The 11,569-nt window shown below is 43.3% G+C and overlaps 1 protein-coding gene across 1 annotated transcript; it reads right to left on the bottom strand.

The window, feature by feature from the left end:
- Positions 1 to 2,509: 2,509 nt before the first annotated feature.
- On the bottom strand, positions 2,510 to 11,214 carry LOC115206868 (P2Y purinoceptor 13-like). Its single transcript, XM_029774045.1, has 4 exons — positions 11,200 to 11,214; positions 8,003 to 8,009; positions 3,410 to 3,587; positions 2,510 to 3,020 (listed from the first exon to the last, which is right to left on the bottom strand). Exons 1-4 carry the CDS (start codon positions 11,212 to 11,214, stop codon positions 2,510 to 2,512), a joined length of 711 nt encoding a protein of 236 aa, XP_029629905.1.
- Between the last annotated feature and the right edge of the window lie 355 nt (positions 11,215 to 11,569).

The raw sequence follows: 11,569 nt of genomic DNA, 5'->3' as shown, positions 1-11,569 counted from the left end.
GCTTTCTTCACCACACTGTCTGTGTGGGTGAACCATTTCAGTTTGTCTGTGATGTGTACGCCGAGGAACTTAAAACTTTCCACCTTCTCCACTACTGTCCCTTCGATGTGGATAGGGGGGTGCTCCCTCTGCTGTTTCCTGCAGTCCACGATCATCTCCCTTGTTTTGTTGACGTTGAGTGAGAGGTTATTTTTCTGACACCACACTCCGAGGGCCCTCACCTCCTCCCTGTAGGCCGTCTCGTCATTGTTGGTAATCAAACCCACTACTATTGTGTCGTCTGCAGACTTGATGATTGAGTTGGAGAAGTGCATGGCCACAAAGTCATGGATGAACAGGGAGTACAGGAGGGGGCTGAGCATGCACCCTTGTGGGGCCCCAGTGTTGAGGATCAGAGGGGTGGGGATGTTGTTTCCTACCCACCAGAAAGTCCAGGACACAATTGCACAGGGCGGGGTTGAGATTCAGGGCCTCCAGCTTAATGATGAGCTTGGAGGGTACTATGGTGTTGAATGCTGAGCTGTAGTCGATGAACAGCATTCTTACATAGGTATTCCTCTTGTCCAGATGAGATAGGGCAGTGTGCAGTGTGATGGCGATTGCTTTGTCTGTGGACCTGTTGGGGCGGTATGTAAACTGAAGTGGGTCTAGGGTGGCCGGTAAGGTGGAGGTGATATGATCCTTGACTAGTCTGTCAAAGCACTTCATGCTGACAGAAGTGAGTGCTACGGGCAATAGTCATTTAGTTCAGTTATCTTTGCCTTCTTGGGTTATCTTTGCCTACAAGAACAACATCTTGAAGCATGTGGGAACAGCAAACTTGGATGGGGAGCGATTGAATATGTCAGTAAACACACCAGCATGCTCTCAGGACGTGGCTAGTGATGCCGTCTGGGCCAGCAGCCTTGCGATGGTTAACACATTTAAACGTCTTACTCAAGTAGTCCACAGAGAAGGAGAGGGGAGGCCCACAGTCCTTGTGTCGGTGGCACTGTATTATCCTCAAAGCATGCAAATACATTCGGTATCCGTAACGTGGCGGGTATTCTTTTTGTGGTCCGTAATTGCCTGTAGACCCTGCCACATACGTCTCATGTCCGAGACATTGAATTGCGACTCCACTTTGTCCCTGTACCGACATTTAGCTTGTTTAATGAATTGCCTTGCTGAGGGAATAACTACACTGTTTACATTCGGCCATATTCCCAGTCCTCTTTCCATGGTTAAATGCGATGGTTCGCGCTTTCAGTTTTGCGCAAATGCTGCCATCTATCCACGGTTTCTGGTTTGGGTAGGTTTTAATAGTCACAGTGGGTACAACATCTCCTATACACTTCCTGATTAACTTAGTCACAGAGTCAGCGTATAGGTCGATGTTATTCTCTGAGGCTGCCCGGAACATTTACCAGTCCGCGTGATCAAAACAATCTTGAAGCGTGGATTCCGATTGGTCAGTCCAGCATTGAATGATTCTAGTCATGGATACATCCTGTTTGAGTTTCTGCCTATAGGATGGTAGAAGCAAGATGAAGTCGTGGTCGGATTTGCTGAAGGGAGGGCAGGGGAGAGCCTTGTATGCATCGCGGAAGTTAGAGTAGCAATGGTCCAGTGTATTACTCACACGGGTCCTGCAATCAATATGCTGATAGAATTTAGGTAGCCTAGTTCTCAAAATGTTATTTGTTAAAATCCCCAGCTACAATAAATGAAGCCTCAGGATATATAGTTTCCAGTTTACATAGAGTCCAGTGAAGTTCCTTGATAGCTGTCGTGCTATCAGCTTGAGGAGATATATACACATCTGTGACGATAACTGACGAGAATTCTCTTGGGAGATAATATGGTTGGCATTTGATAGTAAGGAATTCTAGGTCAGGTGAATAAAAGGACTTGAGTTCCTGTATGTTGTTATGATTACACCATTAGTCGTTAATCATGAAGCATACACCCCTGCCCTTCTTCTTCCCAGAGAGATGTTTATTTCTGTCGGCACGGTGTATGAAGAAACCCAGTGGCTGTACCGACTCCGACGACATATCCCGAGAGAGCCATGTTTCCATTAAACAGAGAATGTTACAATCTCTGATGTCTCTCTGGAAGGCAACCCTTGCCCTAATTCCGTCTGCCTTGTTGTCTAGAGACTGGACATTAGCGAGTAATTAACTTGGAAACGGACATTGGCGAGAAGTATGCTCGGAAGACAGTAAATACATTTTTCCTCACTAAAGCGGCTTCCCTCAAACTGTCTCTCTATCAAAGATTGGTGGAAACATTTAAACAAGTATAGAACAAAATAAAACAAATTTAAGATACAAATTTTAAGTTTTCCTCAGGAAGTTTTTTTTCAAATCCCCTATTTAGCCCTACAATATGTTTTTGTCTCAATTAGAGAAATGTCCAAATGGATGTCCTGTCTAATTGTTCTTTATACTCCTCCCTGTCTATGTTGAGCTGTACTCTGTGGTGCCTGATGTTATTTATGCAGGTGTCCCTCCTCGGTTCACCATCCTCATCCGTTTCTCTCTGAACTCCCTGCACAGCAAGAGGAGTAGAGGAGTGGGTCCAGGCAGATGTTGGTGGTGGATAGCCACAGCGTCACCTTTTTAGCGATCTTGATGGAGACTTGAGAACAGGGCTTGTCATCGTTGGTCTGCTGAAAGGTGTATGGGATCTGCACGGTGTGGAGCGGAATAAAGCACACAGAGAACATCACCAGAACCAGGAAGACACGGAACTTGGTCTTTTGCTTGCCCTGGCTTTTGTTGCTGCCGGAGTTTCTGAAGGACTGGAGGACCTTGTTGGTGATACACATGTAGCAAACTACAACCAGTATGCTCACAGCCCAGAACAAGACATCTATGAACACAACCACACCTGTGTGAAATCTGACCCCAGCTGGGTTCTTCATGGACATACAGAAGGTGACCGTCTCATTGCTGGCACACTGATCAGTCAGGATAATGGAAGGGAGAGCAGTGGCTGCAAACAGCGTCACCCACACCGAGGCAGACAACACTTTACTAAGAACAGGTTCTGACCCAACAACTTGCCACAGGGCCTGATGATCTTGAAGAAGTGATCCAGACTGATGAGGCCCAGTAGAGGGATTCTTGTGTGATAGATGACACCGGAGTAGCGACTGGCGAATTCTCATAACCCAACAGATGAGGTTGGAAGTTTATTTGTAATTTTTTATTTAACCTTTATTTAACTAGGCAAGTCAGTTACGAACAAATTCTTATTTACAATGACGGCCTACCCCGGCCTCCCCTAACCCAGACGAGTCACATTGTGCTCCACCCTATGTCACTCCTGGTTGTGATACAGCCCGGCATCGAACCAGGGTCTGAAATGACGAATCCAGCACTGAGATACTTAGACCGCTGCGCCACTCTGGATCCCTGTTCACTGGCTGCCACGAGAGGCGTGGTCAGGTGTTGTCAGGTTCCTGAGAAGGTCAGCGGCCACAAGGTTCTTCAGATACACCATGAAGGTTGAGCTCAGGTGTAGGGAGACCCAGGACACGACCCCATTCAACAGCAAGGCAAACGGGAACATTACAAAGTACATACATGGGACAACCACATCTAGGTCGCCATGATTGAAAGAGCCACAGTCCAGAAGAAGAGTGGGGATGTCTGGTTAGGTGTCTGGTTAGGTGTCTGGTTAGGTGTCATTGCAGCATCTGAAAAAAGGGAGAGGAAAAGTTATAGAAATATCTCAGTATAATCCATTGTTTTGAAATATCTCAGTCTAATCCATTGTTTTGAAATATCTCAGTTTAATCCATTGTTTTGAAATATCTCAGTATAATCCATTGTTTGGAAATATCTCAGTATAATCCATTGTTTGGAAATATCTCAGTTTAATCCATTGTTTTGAAATATCTCAGTCTAATCCCTTGTTTGGAAATATCTCAGTCTAATCTGTTGTCTGACAAATTATAAACTTTTTCAAGGGCTCTCCTAGGTCTATATGAAAACATGCAAAATAAAGACACTGAGAATTTAACAGAATTTAACATGATTTAATATAATTTAACATGATTCAACATGATTCCACAGGATTTAACTGATTTGCATTAGTCAATGCATTGTTTTGGTTTTCTTTTGTTAGCATTAGCCTACAGTGAACCAAGGGAAACAAGCTTAGCCTATAGTGAACCAAGGGAAACAAGCTTAGCCTATAGTGAACCAAGGGAAGGAAGCTTTGCCTATAGTGAACCAAGGGAAGGAAGCTTAGCCTATAGTTAACTAAGGGAAGGAAGCTTAGCCTATAGTGAACCAAGGGAAACAAGCTTAGCCTATAGTGAACCAAGGGAAGGAAGCTTAGCCTATAGTAAACCAAGGGAAGGAAGCTTAGCCTATAGTGAACCAAGGGAAGGAAGCTTAGCCTATAGTAAACCAAGGGAAGGAAGCTTAGCCTATAGTAAACCAAGGGAAGGAAGCTTAGCCTATAGGGAACAAGGGAAACATGCTTAGCCTATAGTTAACCAAGGGAAGGAAGCTTAGCCTATAGTAAACCAAGGGAAACAAGCTTAGCCTATAGTGAACCAAGGGAAACAAGCTTAGCCTATAGTGAACCAAGGGAAGGAAGCTTTGCCTATAGTGAACCAAGGGAAGGAAGCTTAGCCTATAGTGAACCAAGGGAAGGAAGCTTAGCCTATAGTGAACCAAGGGAAACAAGCTTAGCCTATAGTGAACCAAGGGAAGGAAGCTTAGCCTATAGAAAACCAAGGGAAGGAAGCTTAGCCTATAGTGAACCAAGGGAAGGAAGCTTAGCCTATAGTAAACCAAGGGAAGGAAGCTTAGCCTATAGTAAACCAAGGGAAGGAAGCTTAGCCTATAGGGAACAAGGGAAACATGCTTAGCCTATAGTTAACCAAGGGAAGGAAGCTTAGCCTATAGTAAACCAAGGGAAGGAAGCTTAGCCTATAGGGAACAAGGGGAACATGCTTAGCCTATAGTGAACCAAGGGAAGGAAGCTTAGCCTATAGTGAACCAAGGGAAGGAAGCTAGCCTATAGTGAACCCAGGGAAGGAAGCTTAGCCTATAGTGAACCAAGGTAAAGAAGCTTAGCCTGTAGTAAACCAAGGGAAGGAAGCTTAGCCTATAGTGAACCAAGGGAAGGAAGCTTAGCCTATAGTAAACCAAGGGAAGGAAGCTTAGCCTATAGGGAACAAGGGAAACATGCTTAGCCTATAGTTAACCAAGGGAAGGAAGCTTAGCCTATAGTATACCAAGGGAAGGAAGCTTAGCCTATAGGGAACAAGGGGAACATGCTTAGCCTATAGTGAACCAAGGGAAGGAAGCTTAGCCTATAGTGAACCAAGGGAAGGAAGCTAGCCTATAGTGAACCAAGGGAAGGAAGCTTAGCCTATAGTGAACCAAGGTAAAGAAGCTTAGCCTGTAGTAAACCAAGGGAAGGAAGCTTAGCCTATAGTGAACCAAGGGAAGGAAGCTTCGCCTATAGTGAACCAAGGGAAGGAAGCTTAGCCTATAGGGAACCAAGGGAAACATGCTTAGCCTATAGTTAACCAAGGGAAGGACGCTTAGCCTATAGTTAACCAAGGGAAGGAAGCTTAGCCTATAGTGAACCAAGGGAAGGAAGCTTAGCCTGTAGTAAACCAAGGGAAGGAAGCTTAGCCTATAGTTTACCAAGGGAAGGAAGCTTAGCCTATAGTGAACCAAGGGAAGGAAGCTTAGCCTGTAGTAAACCAAGGGAAGGAAGCTTAGCCTATAGTTAACCAAGGGAAGGAAGCTTAGCCTATAGTAAACCATAAAACAGCTCAGAGAAAGGAGAAACTTTTATCCACTGATACATTTACTCACCTAGCAACCTGAAGGGAGACACCTAGGCAGTTGTAAAACTGAGTGTATTCAACTGAAATGTGTCTTCCGTGTTGAACCCAACCCCTCTGAATCAGAGAGGTGCGGGGGGCTGCCATAATCGACATCCACGTAACAGTGGGTTAAATGACAGATTTTAGGTGGTTAGGAGGTTAGGTGGTTAAGTGGTTATTAGGTTAGGAGGTTAAGTGGTTATTAGGTTAGGAGGTTAGGTGGTTAGGTGGTTAGGAGGTTAAGTGGTTAGGAGATTAAGTGGTTAGGTGGTTAAGTGGTTAGGAGGTTAGGAGGTTAAGTGGTTAGGTGGTTAGGAGGTTAAGTGGTTAGGAGGTTAAGTGGTTACTAACCACTTAACCACCTAACCACCTAACCTCCTAACCACTTAACCTCCTAACCACTTAACCACCTAACCTCCTAACCACTTAACCATCTAACCTCCTAACCACCTAACCACCTAACCTCCTAACCTAATAACCACTTAATCACCTAACCTCCTAACCACCTAACCACTTAATTAACCTCCTAACCTGGTTGTAGATATCCCTCTAGTGGTGTGGGGGCTGTGCTTTGGCATAGTGGGTGGGGTTATATCCTGCCTGTTTGGCCCTGTCCGGGGGTATCATCGGATGGGGCCACAGTGTCTTCTGATCCCTCCTGTCTCAGCCTCCAGTATTTATGCTGCAGTAGTTTATGTGTCGGGGGGCTAGGGTCAGTCTGTTACATCTGGAGTATTCTCTTGTCTTATCCGGTGTCCTGTGTGAATGTAAATATGCTCTCTCTAATTCTCTCTTTCTCTCTTTCTTTCTTTCTCTCGGAGGACCTGAGCCCTAGGACCATGCCTCAGGACTACCTGGCATGATGACTCCTTGCTGTCCCCAGTCCACCTGGCCATGCTGCTGCTCCAGTTTCAACTGTTCTGCCTGCGGCTACGGAACCCTGACCTGTTCACCGGACGTGCTTGTTGCACCCTCGACAACTACTATGATTATTATTATTTGACCATGCTGGTCATTTACGAACATTTTAACATCTTGACCATGTTCTGTTATAATATCCACCCGGCACAGCCAGAAGAGGACTGGCCACCCCTCATAGCCTGGTTCCTCTCTAGGTTTCTTCCTAGGTTTTTGGCCTTTCTTAGGAGTTTTTCCTAGGGAGTTTTTCCCAGCCACCGTGCTTCTTTCACATGCATTGCTTGCTGTTTGGGGTTTTAGGCTGGGTTTCTGTACAGCACTTTGAGATTTCAGCTGATGTACGAAGGGCTATATAAATACATTTGATTTGATTTGATTTGATTTGTTAGAAGGTTAGGTGGTTAAGTGGTTAAGTGGTTAGGAGGTTAAGTGGTTAGGAGGTTAAGTGGTTAAGTGGTTAGTGGTTAACCACTTAACCACCTAACGTCCTAAAGCTCACACCTTGACCTTCCCTGAAATTACTCAAGAAGGCTTTACGTGTACGGACAGATGAGAATCCAGGGAAATAGAGTGACGCTGAAGGAACAGCACTACTCCACGGTACGGTTATGTTACTGTGAGTCTCTAATGCAGTGTATAACAACATAATTTTAACCCAGATAGTCTCGTTTTGACATACTGTAGACTAATCTGGCAACCCAAAAATATATCTTTAACCTAATATGACCATGTTATTCCTTTATCTGGCAACCCAAAAATATATCTTTAACCTAATATGACCATGTTATTCCTTTATCTGGCAACCCAAAAATATATCTTTAACCTAATATGACCATGTTATTCCTTTATCTGGTAACCCAAAAATATATCTTTAACCTAATATGACCATGTTATTCCTTTATCTGGCAACCCAAAAATATATCTTTAACCTAATATGACCATGTTATTCCTTTACTGCTATGCTTTTTTAATAGTATACAATACTTTTATGGAAAATGAAAATTAGATCCAAAGATTAATGTAGAGACTATTTAATTGTATAATCTAAAAGTGTTTAATACAAGCAGCTGCAGGGGAGATTCGCCTATGATTTCACAGGGAATAACTTGAAAAATAAGTGGTTCCGTGTCCCTTATACAGTGGGAGGTGATAATACAATCCTATTGGTTACACAACAGTTATTCTATAAATTGACAACTGTTCCAGAACACAATGGGCTTATGTTCTAGGGTGCAAACATACCAGGAGTCTATGAAAGGCAGGACATCCACAGTCCAACACAGAACATATCCCCATTGAGAAGTTACAACAGTTCCACCCTAAATTCTGCCACCACAATGCGATATACTTTATTATCCATTGTCACAGAAAATGACGTACTCTTCGGCGAATATGTCGTATGGGAGAGAGAAGGACCAAGGCGCAGCGGGATTGTGGACACTCATGTTTATTACTGACAAAACATGTAAGGCATCCACTTGAAAAAAAAAACACTAGACAGTACTCACGACATGGACAGTCTTGCAGGCTATACAAAACGCAGTGCAAAATCAATTCCCCCACAACCCCAAAGAAAAACACACACACCTATATAGGACTTCCAATCAAAGGCAACTATACACACCTGCCTTCAATTGGAAGTCCCAATCACCAACACAACATTTATCAAACACAAACCACCTGCCACATCCTGACCAAGACTAAGCAATACGCCCTCTGCTGTTCAGGACGTGGCATCCATTTACATGGAAATGCATTTTGTGAATTCAACATACAAAACACACAAAAAAAAACAATACAGCATAATAATACAATATGGAAAACACTGGAAAGCTAATAGTTAGCATGGGGGCCATCTGACCATAACATCATCATGACCTGCAACAAAGGGTGACTGGAAGATGGTAGAGCTCTAACACAACAAGGGGGTTGCTACGGTGACATGTGGAATTGTTTTAAGACGGTCATACCATGGATCATTTAGCTGTTTGATTTAGAATTTTAGGACCCCTTTAGGTATCAAAACAAATATGTAAAAAATTATTAGATTAAATATTGAATTTGGACTTTACTGCTATAGCCCATAGAAACACATTGAATAACGTTTGTATAGAGAAAAACATAAATCTGAAGGAACAAGGTTTTGAAGTGTCTGTCCTATATCTAGGAGATATAAGAAAGCTCAGGAGTTAATTTTATTCAATTTTTTTTTACACATATTTAACCCCCTTTTTTAATGGGGCACAAAACTACCTCTACGAAAAAATTAATAGCAGGCCTACAACACATGTAACTAGTAGGATAGTACATCACACCTAGTGGATTCATTTCTAATATAATTAGTAGGATAGTACATCACACCATGTGTAATAACCCAAACCCTCTAATAATTAGTAGGATAGTTAACCTTCCACCAGGGGCCAGTATGATACTTGGTGAACAGAACATCACACAACATAAAGTAGATAGTTCAGAAGAGTTTTTATTTTCTATTCCATCACAGGAGTCTTATCGGCTCTTAACCAACCATGCTTAACTTGTTTTGTACATATTGTAATGTTGCTGCTACCATCTCTTATGTGCCGAAACGAACGCTTCTGAACATCAGAACTGAGATTGCTCACCTCAAACTAGACGAAGAGTTTTTCTTCAATGGGTCGGATGGGAGGAATATACTACAGACACCCGACCAGGCCCAGATCCCCATGATTCGCTGGAGAAGGAAACTGAGATTGAGGCAAAAGATCAGGGTGCCTTGTGAGGATCAGGTGACGAGTGGCTAATCTGCCCTTGCCCTCCGTTCTGCTAGCTAACGTTCAATCGCTGGAAAAGAAATAGGACGCTCTGAAAGCACGTATATCCTACCAACGGGACATTAAAAACTGTAATATCTTATGTTTCACCGAGTCGTGGCTGAACGACGACATTAAGAACATACGACGGGTTATACACTCTATCGGCAGGACAGAACAGCAGCCTCTGGTAAGACACAGGGCGGGGGCTATGCATTTATGTAAACAACAGCTGGAGCACAATATCTAAGGAAGTCTCAAGGTTTTGCTCAGCTTATCTCATGATAAGCTGTAGACTACACTATCTACCAAGAGAGTTTTCATCTTTATTTTTTGTAGCAGTCTACATACCACCACAAACCGATGCTGGCACTAAAACCACACTCAATGACAGTAAAACGCTAATCCAAAGGCGGCGCTCCTGGTGGCCTGGGACTTTAATGCAGGGAAATCAGTTTTACCTCATTTCTACCAGCATGTTAAATATGCAACCAGAGGAAAAAAAATGGTAGACCACCTTTACTCCACACACAGAACTGTTAAGGTACAGCTAGATGGTAGTGATACTACTGTTAAGGTACAGCTAGGTGGTAGTGATACTACTGTTAAGGTACAGCTAGGTGGTAGTGATACTACTGTTAAGGTACAGCTAGATGGTAGTGATACTACGCGTACAAAGCTCTCCCTCGTCCTCTATTTGGCAAATCTGACCATAATTCTATCCTCCTGATTCCTGCTTACAAGCAAAATTAAAGCAGGAAGCACCAGTGACTCGGTCTATAAAAAAGTGTTTAGATGAAGCAGATGCTAAATTACAGGACTGTTTTGCTAGCACAGACTGGAATATGTTCCAAGATTCTTCTGATGGCATTGAGGAGTACACCACATCAGTCACTGGCTTTATCAATAAGTGCATTGAGGACGTCGTTCCCACAGTGACTGTACATACATACCCCCAACCAGAAGTCATGGATTACAAGCAACATTCGCACTGAGCTAAAGGGTAGAGCTGCCGCTTTCAAGGAGCGGGACTCTAACCCAAAAGCTTATAAGAAATCCTGCTATGCCCTGCGACGAACCATCAAACAGGCAAAGCGTCAATGCAGGACTAAGATCAAATCGTACTACACCGGCTTCGACACTCGTCGGATGTGGCAGGGCCTGCCAACTATTACAGACTACAAAGGGAAGCACAGCTGAGAGCTGCCCAGTGACACAAACCTACAAGAGAAGCTTAACTTCTCTAGGGTAGGGGGCAGTATATTGACGTCAGGATGAAAGGCGTGCCCGTAGTAAACTGCCTGCTACTCAGGCTGAGAAGGTAGGATATGCATATTATTAGTAGATTTGGATAGAAAACACTCTGCAGTGTCTAAAACTGTTTGAATGATGCCTGTGAGTATAACAGAACTCATATGGCAGGCAAAAACCTAAGAAATATCCAACCAGGAAGTTTGACCTCACATGGTTGTAGTCATTTCAAATTATGTTCTATCTAAACTGCAGTGTCTGTGATGTCATATTGCACTTCCTAAGGCTTCCACTAGATGTCTACAGTCATTAGAACCTTGTTTGAGGCTTCTACAATGCAATTTGATTGAATAATACCCGGAACAGTAAGTGGTCGACCTGGTGTCATTGACTTACCTCGTGCACGCTCATGTCGGGCTAGCCATTTTTATTTTTTTTCTGTAATGATTCTGCTATTGTCCGGTTGGAATATTATTGAAATTCTACGTTAAAAACACCCTAAAGATTGATTGTGAACATGGTTTGACATGTTTCTACAAATGCTGAGGGAACTTTATAACTTTTCGTCAACGGTGGATAGATGCATTTTGGAATGGTGATCTGGACGCTCCATCAAAACGGATTTATTTCGACTTAAATTATGGACTTTATCGAACAAATGAAAATTTCTTGTGGAAGTGGGAGACCTTCCGAGTGCATTCAGCCGAAGATCAGCAAAGGTAAGATAATATTTTTAACATATTTCAGCGTTTTGTGGATGCCGTGG

Source organism: Salmo trutta, chromosome 13 (genome assembly GCF_901001165.1).
Source record: "Salmo trutta chromosome 13, fSalTru1.1, whole genome shotgun sequence".
Taxonomy (NCBI): Eukaryota; Metazoa; Chordata; class Actinopteri; order Salmoniformes; family Salmonidae; genus Salmo; species Salmo trutta.
Note: the sequence above shows the minus strand (reverse complement) of the source record. Positions and strands in the feature narration are given on the sequence as shown.

What these genes read in the sequence shown, in the direction of transcription:
- LOC115206868 (XM_029774045.1), bottom strand. An exon ending in CACGCCTCTCGTGGCAGCCA is followed by an intron (nt 3,021 to 3,409) that starts GTGAACAGGGAT and finishes ACCTGTTCTTAG; the next exon opens with TAAAGTGTTGTCTGCCTCGG.